The sequence below is a fragment of the Anneissia japonica genome, unplaced genomic scaffold (assembly GCF_011630105.1).
Source record: "Anneissia japonica isolate Jap-2015-1 unplaced genomic scaffold, ASM1163010v1 scaffold287991_len637273_cov151, whole genome shotgun sequence".
Taxonomy (NCBI): domain Eukaryota; kingdom Metazoa; phylum Echinodermata; class Crinoidea; order Comatulida; family Comatulidae; genus Anneissia; species Anneissia japonica.
This window is the reverse complement of record NW_022692547.1, coordinates 583,397-603,717: the sequence shown is the minus strand read 5'-3', so window position 1 is coordinate 603,717 and position 20,321 is coordinate 583,397. Positions and strand designations below refer to the sequence as shown.

The following is a 20,321-nucleotide window of genomic DNA, read 5'->3' as shown; positions in this document are numbered from 1 at the left end:
CCATTATTAACCCACTTTTCCATCCTTAAAGGCCAGCTCCGGGAAAAATTTTTCAATTGAATATGTATTATAGTTAATATCAATCTATTGTTTCGGCATTTTTCTGAATTTTGTTTAGCTACATGATTGTTTTTAAAATAAGTACTTTTTTTGGAAGTGGGGGTGTAAGTAAACTTACCCAGCAAAATTCCTATTGTTTTGCATACAAATGACCTTAAGAGCAGGCGTTTTGAAAAAAAGTCATATCAAATAAACAATAGGGCAAAATATTACCCTAATTAACTATCTGGGGTAAATTTAGTCGAACTTTTCGTTCCTGGTGTTTCTGGTGTTTTTATTTTACGTCAAGTACGTATTTCTGTGCAATTATCATTTATTCCCCTCTGTACCCACTTGATTTTTTTCACTTTCCGGGGAGTCGAGCGCTGTGAGCTTTGCGCATGGGCTAACTTGCCAATCCATTCCGCAGGCTGCTCTCTTGCTCCAATCCTGCAATATCTTTACTGTTGAAACACCTGTCTCTTATACACATCTAGATGTGTATAAGAGACAGCCCCTGTTACGCGCCTGCTTATAAGTGGGCCCCCCCCCCAACTTTGAAAAACGTTCCGCCGGCCCTGCTGTGTTTTAACTGATAGTAAGCCGTGTGTGCAGGCTTTGGAGAAGTTATGTCGCCGCGCGTCTCTACTTTTCTTTCCATTGCTAGTCACTATCATGTATCTATTAGGCATCTGGCAGGATCAGCTAACATACCCTCCGACTTTGCAAGTTGCAATACACTCATGTGTGACTCTGACAATTGCCAGGTTTGTTCTTTTGTTCACCATAATGAAGAATCTGTCGTACTGCGCACTTCCACACGAGATGTAATTTTAGGGGATGGCCGGTTACCTTTTACAAACAAGACAGTTTGGCTAGCTCTCCAGAATGAGTGCTCAGACCTGAGAAGAGTTAGGGCTCACCTAATACATGGTACTCGTCCCTCTAAGAAAATCAACAATGTCAAAGATATTTTAGTGTAAGTGTACTGTGCCTGTCCTTGTCTAGTACCTGGGAAACTCATCAACATTCCCAAATGATGTGTGGTCACTTGAATTAAGGCAAATGACCTTAAGGTAAATGACCTTCCTAAGCTTGGTGTATAACCCATGAAGTTGGGATATTAGTTAAAAATGCAAGGTATTATTTACACACAGATCCTATATACAAATTTACAGATGGTAGTACTGCTACAATGTCAAAAGATATCTCAATGTTGCTTCTATTGGCAGGGACAACCTTTTAGTCGCCCCTCGTTGTGAGCCTCTGGCAGCTACTAAGGAATGTATCATAGTCCCCAGATCTATCATTGAGGGTCTCCTTACTGCCCTTCACATTCGTCTTGACCACCCCACTAGTCACCAGCTCAAACTATCTGTTCGCCGCTATTTCTTCGCCCTTGATTTAGACAAGTATATTGACCAAGTTTCCGACTCGTGTCATCAGTGTGCTGCCTCGCGTCGCATACCTCATACCATGATTGATCAGACCACCGGGGACCCACCGGAGGTTGTTGGAATCGCGTTTGCAGCTGATGTCATAAAGCACGAATGTCAGCTCATACTTCTTTTGAGGGAGGTTGTAACTTCCTACACTTTGTCTTGTCTGATTGAAAACGAGCGCCACGACACCCTACGCGATGCACTGCTTCGTCTATGTATTGAATTACGTCCTTTAGATGGTCCCCCCCCGCTACGATACGCACTGATCCTGCTCCAGGTTTTGCAGCCCTTGGCGACGACAATCTATTAAAAGATCACAGAATATTTGTTGAAGATGGGAGAATTAAGAATGTCAACAAGAACCCAGTTGCAGAAAGGGGTGTTCAAGAACTCCAAGTTGAGTTACTCCACCAGGATCCGCGCGGTAGCCCGGTGTCTGCTAGTAGTTCTCTCCATCGCTACTGCCCGACTCAACACCCGGATTTGCGCTAGCGGATTGTCGGCTCGCGAAATGTGGACACAGCGCGATCAATTCTCGCACAAGCAAATTCCTGTTTCTGATCGCGAGCTTCTGCTTTCCCAACATGACTGGCGCTTATATAACACCCCTATATCGCAAGGTCCAAGGCCTCTACGTTGCGGACAGCACCAGATACTACTATGCAGATTGGAGATCTAGTTTATCTCATTACTGACGGTAACAAGTCCCAGGGTCGTCAACGCTACCTTGTGATTGACGTGGATGGTGCTTGGTGCAGTATTCGGAAGTTTGTTGGCTCACAGCTCAGGAGTACTTCGTATCGCGTCAAGCGCTCTGAATGTTTTACTGTGCCCACTTCCCATTCCCCTTACCCCCCCCCCCTTCTCCCATGGCCACATCTACCCGGGCTTGCGGTAAGAAGCTCACGGAACATCCCCAGAAGACTGCTCTAGTTCCCCACCCCCCTTGCTGTACCGCGTGAAATTTCCACTCCATCAAACTTGGACCTGCCGTCCTCACCTTTCAACATTCTCCAGCCAGACTCATCTATCCATTCGGAGCCTGTTCTACGACGTCCCCAGAGAAGACACCGTCTTCCAGCCAGGCTCAGTGACTGCATTTTAGATTAGACTTTCGTACCTTAATACATATGGGACTGCATTTTAGATTAGGCTTTAGTACCTTAAGTACACTTGTAACTGATTTTCCATTAAGCTTTATACCTTAAGTACACGTATGTTATTTGTACACTTTGTACTATTCTTTGAGAGCCTGTTTAACGTTGTTTTAGTTTAGACATCAGTGCGTGCTACTGTGGGTATTTTAAAGGAAAAGAAAAAGTAGTCAAGCCAGTAGCACAACTCGCCCTCTATCGGCGAGTGCGACTTTATCGCTCTCTTCCATTGTGCTGTTCGTTGCTGTTGGTTACCTTGTTGGTATCAGTTAATAAACATGTTTGTTTTGCCATATTACTCTAGCAGTAGTGTCCGTCTGTGATCTGACTCGTTCTCCCTTTCTCCTACCCCTGGCGTACGCTAAAGTCAACAATTTAATAAAATAAAAGTAATCTATAGCAGCAATGGCAAAATAAATTATGGAAATGAAGAAGATCCACTCCACAAAAGTAAACTGTAAATTACGAAAAAGAAATGTAAAATATTAATAAAACACCAAATTAGTGATTTATGCAATGTTTATATAATCATATTAATTATACTTTGTTTTCATTAATTATTAATACAAATGTGGTTCTTGCAAGAAGACTGTACATCTGTGCTCAATTTATATAAATATTCATGACTATTATAACAACCAGGGATGTAATTATAGTGGGCGGAGGTGGGCGGGGCCACCCAGCCTTTAAATTTTCCACCCAGTCTAAAGCTAATTTCATGGCCTTCCACCCACCATTATTAACCCACTTTTCCATCCTTAAAGGCCAGCTCCGGGAAAAATTTTTCAATTGAATATGTATTATAGTTAATATCAATCTATTGTTTCGGCATTTTTCTGAATTTTGTTTAGCTACATGATTGTTTTTAAAATAAGTACTTTTTTTGGAAGTGGGGGTGTAAGTAAACTTACCCAGCAAAATTCCTATTGTTTTGCATACAAATGACCTTAAGAGCAGGCGTTTTGAAAAAAAGTCATATCAAATAAACAATAGGGCAAAATATTACCCTAATTAACTATCTGGGGTAAATTTAGTCGAACTTTTCGTTCCTGGTGTTTCTGGTGTTTTTATTTTACGTCAAGTACGTATTTCTGTGCAATTATCATTTATTCCCCTCTGTACCCACTTGATTTTTTTCACTTTCCGGGGAGTCGAGCGCTGTGAGCTTTGCGCATGGGCTAACTTGCCAATCCATTCCGCAGGCTGCTCTCTTGCTCCAATCCTGCAATATCTTTACTGTTGAAACACAATGATGATACAAATACAACTGTAGTATATTCTATACTACGGTAAGCCTTTATTATATCCTTTGTATTGCTACACTATTATTGAAAATGTGAAAACAAAATTTTGTATGGTTTACCATTAACATATGGAAGCGTTTTAAAGGCTAGTTCGACTTTATACGAGTAAAATTGTAAAATTCATGAATTTTTTCAATTATTTGAAAAATTCATTCCGAATACTTTAGATACAAAATAGGAATATGATTAAACTCATTGCCAAAAAATTATTGGTATATTGAAGTGTAAAAGTTTTTTACTATGAAAGTCACAAATTATTATTGAGACTACTTAAACTGCAGTTACTTTTTTTGTAGATCCAGACATCTTTTACCTTTTCCAAGATTACAATGATAATTTTTATTGGATAAGAACATCTGGATCAACAAACGCATTTGGTACTGGCCCTAAGTATGACCACACCTACGGAACATCACAAGGTATTAAAAAGTTGACATGAATTTTAATTTTCTAAATGAAATTGTAAATTCTTAATGAAAATATTTCTAAAATTACAAACGAAATGAATAAAATAAACTACAAAGACATATAACAACCATATCTCTTTGAAATCATGGACATTTATTTTACCATTTACTTACAGGTTTCTATTTGTACATGGAAACTTCAAATCCGAGAAACTATAATGAAACTGGACGAATTTGGATATTGTTATATAATGCAACGAACGTCACATGCGTTGAGTGGTTCTACCACATGAATGGCACCACAGGGAACATATTAAATGTGTATATAATCAATGCAACAGCTGTTGTTGGTACACCTGCGTGGACAGAAAAAAACAACCAAGGAAATATTTGGCAACTTGGACAAATCTCAGTCGAAAGAGACATTTTATACTATTATATAATGTTTGAAGGAATTGTAGGAAGTAGTACAGGTGGTATTGCTTTAGATGACGTCAGGATCACTTTTGGAGCATGTTCGAGAGATGGTAAAGTACATTTTAATCTCAAAATTCATACAATAAAATGATTATTATCCATTTTTGCAACCTGACCTTTTGTCTCGGCCTTACGATACATACAACCTTCGCCATCCAGCCATTTACCACACCTGGATTTGTTGCGAAATCGGCGTTTTACCACCCTACCCGTTACCATCCAAGGTCTGATACCACTTGTCATTTTTAATTGACCTACCCCTTTCAGTTCATAGATATATCCGTACCACCAAGTTGTTTGCACCAGGGCCGTAACTACAAATAATACACTGTAATAATATAGCTTTATACGATACCATACGATATACTAATAAACTTTCAATACATTTGAGATATGTTTTGCATTGCATAGTTGGGTAAAAAAGAACATTTCAAAGAAAGAACATTTAAAAATACAAATTGATAAAATACAGCAAGTACAATAAATATGAAGAGTATCCTGTAAAAAATTGTTTTGGAGCTATATCAGTCTGACTCTACATGATGTATGTATTACAATATCCTGATGAAGAGTGTGAGTGGAATCTTGCATTGTGTGCTTAAACTTCTCTAATGAGTAAGAATTACAAAGTTGCTCAAGTTCACAAACACTAAAGCTAATAGATATTGAGGCTCGTTAATAATCCTATTAATCTTAGTCTTATCACTTACTTGTAAAAATCATATATTAACATTAGTACACAGTCTTGATTAAATAACTGATGAGAAAAAAGACAGAAACAAACCTTTTAATGCAATACAGAAAATACATACATTTATTGCATTTTATGAGTAGTTCAATTGTATTTTCATCCCAAGTTACTTTATTGTCTATGACGGTTCCTGGCACTTAGGTTTTTCAATTACTTTAACTAATTCGTCATTAATGGTTAAATTATCATGATGCACAATTTTCTTACGGTAATTTACAACAATCTCTTTGGTTTTTATTAACCTCGTCCAAAGAGTTGACAAAAGACCAACAATACGGAGTAATATCATTATTTTTGACAAGCTGAACTATACAGGTGTCGTTAGCCAATTTGAGGTTAAGGCATCTACTCTGTTTAATTGGGGTACATAAGGATAGAACATAAGGGGTGACAAAACACACATTCAAGGAGCTTTGGTGTTGCATACAAGTGAAGAGGATGTGAAACCATTAAACTTAACTATTTGACTTCTCCACTAAGAATGTCAGAAATCCAGAAGTTCAACTGGGCTACCCCATCTTGATTAACTAATCTGTAAGAATATGCGGTTGAATTGTTAAATGCTGATTTTGAAGTCGAGGAACAAAATCATAGCACACGTACAGGTACTCTCAATGGGCATCCACCTTTGTGAGTTAAATGTTGTAACAGCATCAACAATCCCCACCCCCTCTTTTTTATCTGTACGCATATTGAAACATATCAACATTAGTCTTAGTATCTTCATGTAAAGTGATTTCCCATAAAATTTTCAAAAAATTTTATGGGACTAGCATTGAGGACAATAGGTCTAATCATTGCATATCAAAGGGTTCTCTACTTTTTATATAGGAAATATTTGCATTGCTTAGGTAAACAAGAAATATCTAAAAACCACTGGAACAAGAACTGAAATATATTGCTAATTTGTAAATAACAGAACTTAATTACTTTATTTGAAACGCCATCAGGCCCCGGATTCTTTATGTGAGTTGATTTTCCTACTTTTCAACATCAAAAACAGCAACATTGATTTTGTTGTGACAATTGACGACCTTGAAAGATGACTTCAGCGAAAGAGTATAAAATATGTTTAATTCATTCGCTGAAATCGCAGTCTTCTGAAGTCCACAAGGCTGTATTTACTTCTAACTCCGTTTTATTTACTGCATCCCGATCCATACAATCCGAATGTCACCAGATTCAAATTTATCTTCGATTGATTTTCCGATCACTTTTTACTTACTTTTTTTTAATGCGTTTACTGTTTGCCAGAGCTTCATTTCGTCATGTAGAATATTTTTCTTTCATCAATGTACGTAAATTTTTGGATACCCATTGTTTGATATTTGGATAATATGTCTCATATATTTAGTTGGTATAATTGCGTTTTTACAAAACTGTATGTACGACAATACACTTTTAGTTGCTACATCAAGAAAATTATTTAGAAAATGTCCAAGTCGGTCAATTCAATGAAAATATTGAACTCATCTATGGCATTTCTTAATTACACTTTCACAGTTTTGGTAACTACGGAAACACCTAAGTGCCATTCGACTTGACGACTTGTCAAGATAATTATGTTGTCAAGTCGACATTATACATATCATGTCGACATGGCGAGATAGATTATCTTGACAAGTCGACATAATAAAAATGTTTTGTTGTCATGACGAGATAGGTTATCTTGACAAGTCGACATAATAAAAGTTGTATGTTGTCATGGTGAGATAAATTATCTTGACAAGTCGACATAGTAAAAATGTTATGTTGTCATGGCGAGATAGATTATCTTGACAAGTCGACATAATACATATTGTATGTTGTCATGGCGAGAGATAGATTATCTCGACAAATCGACATAATATAAATTGTATGTTGTCATGGCAAGAATCAAAATGTTTAGATGAAAGAAAAGATGATGCTGTATTTTTTAAATCGAATGTACCATTGAATGAAGACTGCAAACATTTAAAGCTTAGGTAAAACAATTTGTTTTTAAAGTTCTCTGCTTTGTGGTTTAGGGTACTATTAAAATTCCTTTAGGGGTACACGAGTAAATTTGAAAAGTCATATGGCCTCGTTACGCAGACACATCAAGGACTTTTGCTAAATATTAAGTGAACACTTGGCATGCCGAGTGTTCATTTAATGGTTAGCAAAAATAGCATGGGTTTTTTTCGTTATATATTTATATAAATTTTTATATAATATATTTTTATATAATATATCATTTTTTATATAATATATATTTTTTTTATAATATATATTTGTTTATGTTTGTTTATAAACACTAATGTTTATTGACAAAGATTTAAAAAATTCATGTCAAAAATTTAAAAATTGAAATTAATTTTGCTGTATTACAATACCATTGGAATGTTGCAAATACACGAATAAAACATGTTACAAACTTTTTTTGTAATACTCGGTTTCACAAAAAAAAATTCATCAAAAACGCTAAGTTTAATGAGCAACTAATCAATCAGTGTTAAAGGCAAATTAGAAAAGCTGCAAACAGTATTAATACAGCAGAAGAAAGTCGTTAAAATGTTGCAAGCACTGATAGCATTGACCAACAATAAAACTTACAACAAAGTCTACGTGAAAACTAAGAAATTTAATTTGTGTCACGTAATATAACAAAATAGAAATGATTAGTTAAAGACTACTCTGAAACTAAATTCGTCATTATGTCGAACACCTAATAAGGAATAATCTCACACCTACTGATCCTGGTCTAGTTGTAACTGACTTGACCGGTCACTAACCGATTTTAGGCCCATTATAATGCTTACCTTGAGCTCGAGGAACTGATGTTGAGTCAATCACAGAAATATGTACATAACAGTTTAAGCTCAGAAACATGCTCTACTATTGCATGGGGCAGAATAATCAACGAGTCAGATGATAATCGTGCATCTGACACTTTTATTGGCATTTACAGATTTTTTTTAATTTCTGTTCTTAAACTCAAAGCTTAGTGCACATGGGTTCTTTGTTTTGACCCCATTTCTGTCTCTTATACACATCTAGATGTGTATAAGAGACAGATATCTACAGCTTTTGGAATTAGGCCAATAAAAGAATTCTATGTGCATAAGGAAGACTCAAATTCTTACTCTGGAACAATTATACTAATAACACTTTAGAAAGCATATAATATAAAGAAAATAAGACGTTTAAAATTACACTAACAATATTACGTAATTCACATCTCAAATATTATCCTTAGTAGCATCAAATAAGATCGAAAACAAGTAAAGCTTGTAGCAGAATTGGAAGACATTTATCAAATCTCTCTAATCTCACTAATACAAAACGATTTAAGTAACCGTAATCCAGAAATAAAAAAACCTAAAAGGTGTTAAAAAGCTTTTAACTTGCCGTAACTAAGTATTGTTGGACCCAGGTTTAAAAAATTACACCTATAATGTTAAAGAAGCAAATAATGTAGCTTCAGCTCACTTCTACTCACAAGTACCTTGGTGTTAACATTGCATCTAATTTATCATGGGGTGCTCACGTTAATGATGTCACTTCCAAGGGTCTTTATTAAGCGAACTTTGAAATACAATCACTCCGAAGCCTTTATCAAATTATATAATTCCCTCGTGAGACCAATTTTAGAGTATGGAGTACCGAGTTGGTATCCATTTCAAGCTGGACATTTGAAATCTATTGAAAAGGTTCAGAGAAAAGCAACTCGTATGAGCATCCCAAATGAACTCAGATCTGTGTTAAGCTATGAGGAGAGATTAGTTAAATTTAACTTGATCTCTATGAAGGCTAGATATGATTTCATTCTTGTAGCTTTTGTTTGTAAATGCCTTTATCATGTGTATGATTTAAACTGTTTGGAATTTGTTAAGATCAACACAAGACACTCTGATGATTTGCATTTTAGGCATGCCTTTGCCCGAACCAATACATTTAAATTCTCTGCTTTCAATTATTTTCCCATTGTATGGGAAACTCTTCCACTTGAAGTACGTGATGCTGCTCTCTTTAACATTAACTTATTTCTCAGAAAGCTAAAAGAACATTTTTACAACTGAGAGAATTTCAGATATGCCTATGCCCAAGTCAAGCTGAAAGTGAACTCTAATTACTTAATTTTCTCTTTTTGGTGTTTGTTGGTTTGTGATGTGGGGGCAGGGTTTGGGGGTGGGTGTTTTCCTATTTCTGATAAATTTTTTGTGTACTTTTTTTTGGTTTGTGTGATTGTTTAATATTTATAATAATTATTATGCTGGTAGTTGTAATCAAAATTATTGTAGTTATTATTATTGTTGTTATAATAATAATAATAATAATAATAATAATAATAATAATAATAATAGTAATAGTAATAATAAAAATAACAATAATAATATAAGTAATGAACATATTTTAATTGTTAATTATTTTTGTATTTTCACACACATATATATATATATATATATACATATTGTTATAATGTATTTATACTGCTAGTCCATGTTTCCCCCATTGCTTGGAGAGCCACTCAGACAGTAATTAATTTTACTTTTTGGTAATCCTGCCGGCTCTTGGGGGAAACATGGATTACCTTTTCGAATTTTCTGAATATTTTACTGTATTGTTATTATAAAAAAAAAAAGGCGAAATAAATGAAATGAAATGAAATGTAATATATTATTGAAAATGTGAAAACAAAATTTTGTGAAGTTTACCATTAACATATGGAAGTATTTTGAGGGCCAGTTCGACTTAATATACAAGTAAAATTGTAAAGTTCATGTTTTTTTTTAATTATTTGAAAATTTCATTCCGAGTTCTTTAGGTATAAAATAAGAATATGATTAAACTCATTGCCAAAACTTATTGGTATATTGAAGTGTAAAAGTTTTTTACTAATAAAGTCATGAATTATTAAGACTACGTAACTGTAGTTACTTTTTTTCTTGTATAATTTGTAGCGCAAACCAAATGTGATTTCGAGGATCCATACATCTGTTACTTTGAACAAGATGAATATGATGATTTTGATTGGAAAAGAACATCTGGATCAACACCCACATCTGGTACTGGCCCTAAGTATGACCACACCTATGGAACATCACAAGGTATTAAAAAGCTGACATGAATTTATATTTTCTAAATGAAATTGTAAATTCTTGATAAAAATATTTCTAAAACTACAAACAAAATAAATAAAATATACTAAAAAGAGATATAACAACAATATCTCTTAAACCATAACATTTATTTTATCATTTGCCTACAGGTTCCTACATGTACATCGAAACTTCATATCCGCGATACAACAACAAAACTGCACGTCTTCGGACATCGTCATATCCCGCAACAAACGGCACATGCGTCATGTGGTTTTACCACATGTACGGGGCCACATTGAATGTGTACCTAGTCAATACAGACGGTACCGTTGGTGCACCCGCGTGGGCAAATACAAACGATCAAGGAAACGTTTGGCGACTTGGAAAACTGTCAGTTGAAACAAAGAGTGCCTTCCAGATAGTGTTTGAAGGAATTGTAAGAAGTGGTGATAAAGGAGATATTGCTTTAGATGACGTCAGGATCATCGATGGGGCATGTTTGAGAAACGGTAAAATACACTTTCATAACTATTATTTTCGCCACTAGCCCTTTGTCTCTGCTTTCACCACCTACGCCCTATAATAACACTCTGTGAAAAATAAGGGGGTAACTTAAATAAGTAATTTTAATATATATCCCCACAGATTTTCTTACAAATGACTGAAATGCTCACACAGAGTGGAGCTGTAGGTAGAAAAGCTAGGAAAGCTTATAGTCTCAACTTCAAAATCATGGGAAACATAAAAAAGCCTTTCCTCACGTTCAAAGATCATAAATATCACCAGCAAAGCAAATGAACTCATCCAACACTGCTGATAAACAACAAACTTCTGAAAAGTAACTAGCTGTAATGTGATAAACTCATACACGAAAACATCACTATGTCATATCATAAAAGAAGAGAAAAGAAGGCAGCACCCACAAAATTAACAATGCAACTAAATCAATTGCTACAAAGCTTGAAATTGGAACCAAATAGAAACCATTGATGAAGAAAACTTTCATAACATTAACATTCAAATACTATAACGAAAACATTTTACAACTGTAGACTCTTAAACCCATAAAAAATCATAGGCAAGACCATTCTCCACCGGATAAACCATGACCGGCTCACAAAAACACAAATAAAGAAATGGAAAAACACCATTTCTGTCACAGAATGATTTAAACCCATCCAGCACAAACCAAGAAGTCCATAATTTTTAACATTGTGGAACTCTAATTATCTATCACAAATATTGTTAACAGACGATAGCTCGTACGCACAAAAGCACACCGGAATCTCTGAAGACAAAGCAGATATTATTTACTCAACATGGACTATGAAAACTTCAGACTACATGTTTAACATTACTGTGGGAAGTTACGGCGGGGATAAAATATGTTAATTTGTTGGATCCTTTGTTCTCTTAAATTACTTACCCTAAAACTTGGCAAAACCAATATCTGTTTTTGAATAATTGCTCTTAACATTTCGGAGTTTATACACTACTTCGGCGTTGAACTTTCTAGTAGTAAATGGGTACCTTCTAGGATGGTATGGCATATAAATGTATGAGTCGTGCGCGTTCAAGCAGCAATGAACAGGGATACTCTCTAGGGAGCAGAAAAAGTTAATAATGGGTGGATCTGCCAATTCAGTATCCAGTAACCAGGGAAATAATGATGGCAGCGCCTTGTATAATCACTTGTAAAATCTGCTAAATGGTTTGTTTGATATATACATACTGTACATACATACATACATACATACATACATACATACATACATACATACACACATACACGCATACATACATACACACATACACACACACACATATCAATATATCAAATCCTTCATACACAACAATTCACTATGAATAAAGTATCTAATTATATATTATGGCACCTTCCATCTGTGACAGACGATTGCAAAGATGCATCCACATCAGACACAATGAATGCTGTATGTGTTTTGTGTATGTTTGAAGCATTGTTTTACTATTTATAATTAATAATTAATATTAATTTATTCATAGTGTTTATTTTCCTTTAATGTATAGATTATTTATTTTATTTGTCTTGAGACATTTCCTTTCTTGACTGATTAGACCTATTCTAGATTTACATCTCCTTTGGCACTTCTCGCACAGATAATCATCGTAAACTTGGTCGTTAGTTAAAGATTTTTTCCTCTTTTCGCTTCTCTTTTCAGAATTTAGCACCTTCATGTAATGTTCTTCACCATGTTCCTCGGTTCTCTGCTAATACTTCCCATGTATTAGGATCAATGTTTAAGGTGTGGAGGTCCTGCTTGCATAACGTAGCTTGGGTCGTCCTAAAGATCTTGTTCCTGAAGTCAGTTTACCATACATGATGTCTTTTGGTAACCGTCCATCAGGCAAGAGATGTACATGTCCATGCCATGTCAATTTTTTCTGTTTGATGATTGCAAACATACTTCGTGACTTTGTTCTTCTCAAAACTTCTGCATTTGTGACCTTGTCTTGCCATTTCAGTTTCAGGATTTGACGTAAATACCTGAAGTGGAAGTTGTTTAGTTTCTTCTCTTGTTTGGAATATAAGGTCCATGTCTCACTTCCTTAGAGTAATACACTTTGCACATATGCTTGATATATGGTTATTCTTGTGGCTAAGGTTAATTTGTTGTTAGTCCAGGCACATTCAGTCAGTCTACCAAATGTTGTCGCAGCCTTCCCTATACAGTACGTGTATTCAATTCTTCATCAAGAGAAAGATTACGTGATATTGTTCAGCCTAAGTAGCTAAACTTGTTAGTTGTTCCACATGCATTTTTGAAGCAAGTGATCAGTTGTTGCAGTCCACTATTGGAGTGTGAGACAAGTCCTGCATCTTCAGCAAACAACGATTCTCTAACAAGGACTGTAGACATTTTGGTTTTAGACTTCAGTCTTGAAAGGTTGAACGTGTGTGCAGGTAAATACCCTCCCTCACTTCTTTGAATGAATACTGTAAAATCACAGCAAAGTACATTCCAAATAACAGGAGCTAGAACGTCTCCCTGCTTGCATCCGTTTCTGATGTTAAAACCCTTGGATACGTTTTGTTCTGATTTTATATATCCATGCATATACTATGAAAACCTAATTAACCGAAGGAGCTTTTGAGGACAACCATTTTTTCAAGAATCATCCAGAGGCCTTCCCTATTCACCATATCAAAGACCTTTGTAAGATCCACAAAGGCAACATATAGAGGTTTTCTTTGTTCTCACACTTCTCCTATAGTTGTCTCAAGGAAAATATCATGTCATTAGTGGATCTTTTCGCACGAAAACCGCACTGGGATTCTGGGTATATGCGCTCAGCAACATGTTGTAATTGTTGTGCTATGACCTTTGCGATTGCTTTTCCAGTTATATTCAAGAGTGAGATTCCTCTGTAATTGTTACAGTCTGATCGATCACCTTTGTTCTTATAGATTAACAATAAGAGTATCTCTCGTATCTTGTGGAATGTCTCCTGTCCTCCAGCACTGTATTAGTAGATTGAATACAGGTAGTATCAGAGCATTTTTAGCAGCTTCCAATAGTTCTGATGGTATACCATCTGTCCCTGGTGCTCGGTTGTTAGACAAGGTGTCTATAGCCCTGCAGAGTGATTCAATATCAGGCTCTGAGTCAAGATGCATTTGCTCGAGGCGAGGTATTTCATCTAAAGCTTTCTTGTCGATTGGAGCATCCCTGGAATAAATGTCCATGTAGTGTTCTTCCCATCTTTCCAGTTGATTGATCTTGTCTATCAGCATGGATCCATCGGAGGCTTTCAATGGTGATACCTTCACTATCCTTGGTCCAAGCGCTTTTCGAATACCATCATACATGTTCCTTGCATCTCCTGTGATGATGGCCTATAAGGTATTATACCCTAACATTTATAGTTAGAAGGTGTAGAGAATATTTGCTATTTGATTTGTTTTAGTCAAAGGATTTCTGTTCTAAAAGAATGTCACAAAGTAGTGACCCCAGGTCATTTACCTCAATGAGTGAGGTGAGAATGTTTTTTAGAACTTTGTGGGAGAAGCGAGCGGAATTAGGAAATGCGAGGGGTCTTGGTTGACGAAAAGTAATGACTGGCTCGGTGATGAGTTGTAATTAGCGACAGTAAACCCTAGAATGTTCTAGAAGGACAAGAAGGGCTTTTTGCAACCAAAAAGAGTTACAGAATTCCACAGGAGAAGGGAGTTTGTTTTTGTTTTGATAATCATCTCGTGAAAGGTTGATAACGCTGGCTAGTGCGGGGACCGTACGCTGGTAGGTGAGAATATAGGCTATTTTGGGATCGGTGATGGAATCCTAGGCCTAGCTAATCATTATCTGATATTACATCTAGTTTTATGTGGAATTCTCAAATGATATTTGGAAACCTGTTTACATCTTTATTATTATTGTACTTGTAGTAATTATCGCCTATATACTCTGATAAGTACCGAGTGAAGCTTACCTTATCCAATGGAATATCTTGCTTCGAGGCGATAATACTCCAATATATAAATCCAATACGGACACACAGAGTAATGGTACACGCCGTATATAGTACGGTGTATATACCCTGTATAGCAGACCCGGACACCAGATACACATAAAACCAATCCTGTAGCGTTAGCTAAGATGCGTCTTGCATAAAGTCCAGTGTACGAGTGACTAATCTCACCAGGTACCCCTGGTCGCCTGTGCAGCACACCCGGCTGTGGGTTATGCAGATGAGCTGACCTTGAGGTCATGCCTTCCTGCGTAGATCGGGGATACGAACGTACGGGGGTCGTCACTACACTCCTCCTTCGTTTGAAAAAGGAGACGCTACCCCGTGGGTAATAAATAGTCCACCAGCTGCAGGAGGTATTGGCTGATCGAATGCTATAGCTTCCATAGGTTTCTCTATGGACATAAGAACTGGAAGTCCCTCAACTTCAGTCGGCAAAGAGTAATATAGTTAAGTTTCATTAGAGCCATCAGTGGAAAAATCAACTGATGGGATACGATGACTACCCAATAATTCTGATCCACAATTCTTGAGAGAAAGGCCATCAGACTTGATGACCAACCGTGTGGATATAAACCCCACCCAGGAGAGCTACCAGATATTAGATTCAATACCCGGGTCCCAAGGGATTTGACCGCTCAGTCTTCGGTCCATTTTGCAGGGGCCTTTCTGAACATGTACAGGAAGTCGCACAGTGCTCAGGGGAAGATGCTCCATCTGGGAATTCCGCAAGTCATCGGGCCTGCATGCTTGCAACGCCCAGGGCATTCCCATACCCAGGGAACCTTGTTGCTGCTCGATGCGTACCGACTTGCCCAGGTTTCTGCATTTCATCATGGTATTGTGTAATGCATGATGGTCAGTACAGAATTGGATAACTCCATCTTCCAGCATCTTATTAATTTCTTGCTCCTCTTTGCTGTCAAAACGTAACGGCGTGGGCCGATGACGTTGTTTAATGAGAGGGCCATCGGTAATAATTTCATCTAGATTTTCAGGCTCTACGGCCTTGCCTATCTGTCTACCCTTCTTCATAGTGACATAAATATTGGACATATTAATTACACAGATGCATGGCACATCAATGCAGCGGTGCAGTGTAACGGGAATCGCTACCCTTTGTATGTCTCCTGGTTCCATGACGAGATCAGGCATGGGTAAACCATTATTGACTAGATGACACTTAACATGTGTAACACAGTGGGGAGGTATCACCTTACGTTTAGCTACACATACTCGGGCAATCCTTAGAGCGGGTTTGGAGTCGCTCCTAAGCGATATGGTGCTATCACCAATGGTTAGTAGTAGCCTCCCAAAATCAATAATTGCTTTATTAGGGTGCAGGAAATCCCCACCCAAGAGCATTTCATCATTTATAGGGGCTACGTAGAAGAATCTTTTATACTCATTGGAACCCAATCGGAAATTGACGGGACCCACCTTATAGCCTGGCATAGATGTTAGCCTTCCCGCTAAAGTGAAGGATAATTTTGCAACAACAGGTGGCGCTGGTTCAAGTCTAGAGTATACTCTATCAGAGAGGATGGTGTAATCAGCTGCGGTATCTACAACTACATTTATTTTTACATTATTAACTAAAGCAGTCGTATGCAGGGCATTCTCAGATCCTACTGTACTGATAGTTATTTCTTTTATCGTTGTTGTTCTTGTCGCTGGCTCATTACTGTCCCCCGGTGTGCACAACTGTGAATCGGTTGTTTGAGAGGCAGTGGATGAGGTAGAGTTGGTCGATGATATCACAGTTTCTTGATGTGTATCTTGTGGACTAACAGCATTGTTAGGCCCACCCGGAACAAGACGTATGCTCTGTGGACTAACAGTATTGCTAGGCCCACCTGGAACAAGAGAAACTACGTCGTTCTTGGTTTCTTCGTCTTTAAGTAGTTGTTGGCCGCTAAGGGGAGGATGGTCGGCTAGCTGGCCATGGCTTCCGACCCCTACTCGCTTAAAGGATCCTCTCCCTGGGGGCCAACCCGCCTAGGTTGTTTAAAAGAGACGAGTTTGGGACAGTTATTACGACAGTGTCCTGCCTCTTGGCATTTCAAGGCATCGATCCCCACGTGGTTTCAACATATCCAACACTGCGTCCAGCTTTCTGTTAACTGCATCCACCTGATCTTCGAGGCCAGTTAACCTTCTCTCAGTGTTGCATGATGGAGATGGGGATGGTTTCTGGCCCGTCGTAACCGGTTTACTTGTGGGTATAACTGCAGCTTGCCTTATAGGAGCGGAGGATCTGGGATAGTTGGACTTACCACCCCGGTTGTAACGTTCACTTACTTGTTGGCATTTTGCAGCCCTGCAGTCTGCTCCCTGCAGGAGTAAGGAGATGATGAACGTTGAGTGACACGGGTAGCAGACTTGATCATGGATTTTCCACTATTTCGAGATCTGCTCCCTCTCCTACCATACAGCCTGATAGTACTGCTCATACTCAGTCAAAGCCTCTGCCAGAGTGGAAACTTGCTTGTGGAGGACATATCTCCCAGCCTCTGTATCTCGACAACCAAGACAGAACCTCGTAGCAGCTTGCTGACGGATCCAGGCCCTTGGCAGATCTATATATGCTTTTTTGGTCATAGTCATAACTCGATCACCCCACTCATCAATGGATTCGTCTTCACGTTGAGTGGCGGCTTCCAATCGAGCTTGCAGGACGGCAGGCAAACCTTCCTCCCCGAAACGTTTATCAAAGGCCTTCAAGATCTTCTTGAAGGTGATCCTACGGTCCATTTCTAGGAGATTCACATAGAAATCGGCCGCAGACCCCTCCACACACCAACAAAGAGTTTCAGTTTTAGCTTTCGGTGTTAGCTCATACTCTTCTGTAAAGGCTAGAAAACGTTTTCTAAAGAAAGACCAGCTTTCCTTGCCCTTAAATACTAAGTTTTTGGGAATATCCCTCGGCTTGAGAGTTCTCAACCCAGGTCTATGATAATCCTCCCGTTGTCGTTCTGATCTATAGTAATCATCCCATCGATGATCGGGTCCAGGATAAGCAACATGTCGATAATAGGGTCTGGGATAATCATCCCGTTGACGATGATGTCTATAATAATCTTCTTGTGGTCGATCAAGTCGAGGAAAGCTCGCTGATGTCGCAAGATCTCACTGCTATCGTGCTCATCATCACTTTCCTCACTCTTACAGACACTCTCTTCCTCACCCTCACTCTCAGAGTACTCAACAGGGCGGCGGATTCGCCTGGATTTACCCTTAGATGATGATTTACTCGTTCGAGATGGTGAACCATGACACGCAACCAGGACGGGATCCGATCTACTCAGGGCAGGAGTTGGAGACAACCTATTCCCGGGATGACACGGTATATCCTGGTGGTGACGGGGTGGGTTAGTAACAGGAGTTGATGGTAACTGACGACTACTGGAAACAGCAGCCAGGTTCTTATTATCAACTAGGGATGAGACCGATTGGATCATCGAACCAACCCCCACTTCCCCCAAAAGAGGATTAGGCGTGAAGTCTACATACTTCTTCAAATTAGATCTACTAACCCCCTTAATAGTATCCAAACTATCCGGCGTTAAGTTACCATGACGTGTCCTCCAACGGATTATCTGTTGTGCACGTTTTTTCTTAACATGTGGGAGTTCATACAGATCCCTCCCGTCACAGAAATTTATTTTTACAGGAAAGTTAACCTTCGACATTGTCAATTGGAAAGATCACACACGTATAGGTCAAAGGTTAAATAGGCTAAAATTGAAAATAAGTGGGTTAGCAATGATAAAATTATACAATAGATAAACAAATCAATGCTTCACAAATATCAATTTAAAACCTGAAATCCAAGGCAATCTGGTTAAAATGTAAAAATAGATATGCAAGTATAAATGTGAATACAAATATAAAAAAACCTAAAATAACACGTATCACACAAGCTACAATGAAACGAATAGTTATAGTCTGGTTCTCACGAGAGCCCTAGTATCCGGATCGGGAGCTAACCGTTAGCGCTAACTGTTAGCACCTGCGTGAGAACGCCCGATCGGTTAGCGCTAACCGTTAGCGGTATCCGGATAGGTATAGCAGGTATATAATATATATTATTTCTACGTATGTACATTATATTATGTTCCTTGATCTCTAAACTGTATTTAATAGTCATCATATCATGCGTTATATAATTTAAACATATAGGTATAGAACTACTATTATATTCCTACATCAATTTTCAAAAGTCTTAGTATTAAGCTGGCTCAAAAGCACCGCCAATAATCTATCGCTTACATAATCAATGTATATCAATCAATGTATATATAAAGACAAATGCGATTTTCATAACAATAATAATTTTATACAATAAGTATTGTGATGAGCAACGAGGTTATTTTAATACAAACAGAGTATGTCACTAATTAATATTCAATTTCTAATTGAAGAAACTTGCGATGTTGACTGCTTGAACGGCGGAGTCTGTGTCTCGGATTACGGAAACGAGAACTGTCAGTGTGTGTCTGGTTTTTTTGGACCAACTTGCAATATATGTAAGTTTTTACAGTGATAAATAATGTGCATTACGTATTGAGCTAAATATAATACTAAACCTAGTGTGCAAAACATGGTTAAAAATGTATACAACATGATCTGTTTCTGAAAAGACTGTAAATATTATGCATAAATCTAGGCTAATAGAATGAATATTAAAAAATCAATGTCAACATCAGTACTAAGTTTCAGTTTGAAACTGAGATAATGTATATTCTTCTTATTCTATTATTTATTTTACTAATGATCCCAGTAAAGATCAAGACTTAACTGATGCTAACTGGAGTACATAAACACAGATCTCCAGATGCCGGTGATGGTATAACCCCATACTTCGGTTTGGGTACTAGCTAGGTGTTTATTGATTTTTATTTTAATTTTTTTATTTTTTTATTGTTTCTTGTCCACAATATTGTTGGGCGAATAGAGACCTCGTTTATGTGCGTTATAGAAATTAACAATTATTATTATTAATTTTTATTATTAATTAATAATTAATAATTAATAATTAATAATTAATAATTAATAATTAATAATTAATAATTAATAATTAATAATTAATAATTAATAATTAATAATTAATAATTAATAATCATCATCATCATCATCATCATCATCATCATCATCATCATCATCATCATCATC

The 20,321-nt window shown here is 37.2% G+C and overlaps 1 protein-coding gene across 1 annotated transcript in view; it reads left to right on the top strand.

Annotated features, from left to right (window-relative positions):
• The first annotated feature begins 714 nt into the window (after window positions 1-714).
• LOC117100345 (MAM and LDL-receptor class A domain-containing protein 1-like) overlaps window positions 715-20,321 on the top strand; it is a 50,119-nt gene continuing 30,512 nt past the window's right edge. The window contains exons 1-7 of the mRNA XM_033240005.1: window positions 715-806; window positions 1,272-1,696; window positions 4,236-4,358; window positions 4,523-4,873; window positions 10,497-10,643; window positions 10,805-11,146; window positions 19,571-19,675. Of these exons, the coding sequence (XP_033095896.1) occupies window positions 715-806; window positions 1,272-1,696; window positions 4,236-4,358; window positions 4,523-4,873; window positions 10,497-10,643; window positions 10,805-11,146; window positions 19,571-19,675 (1,585 nt within the window). The remainder of the gene's footprint in view (window positions 807-1,271; window positions 1,697-4,235; window positions 4,359-4,522; window positions 4,874-10,496; window positions 10,644-10,804; window positions 11,147-19,570; window positions 19,676-20,321) is intronic.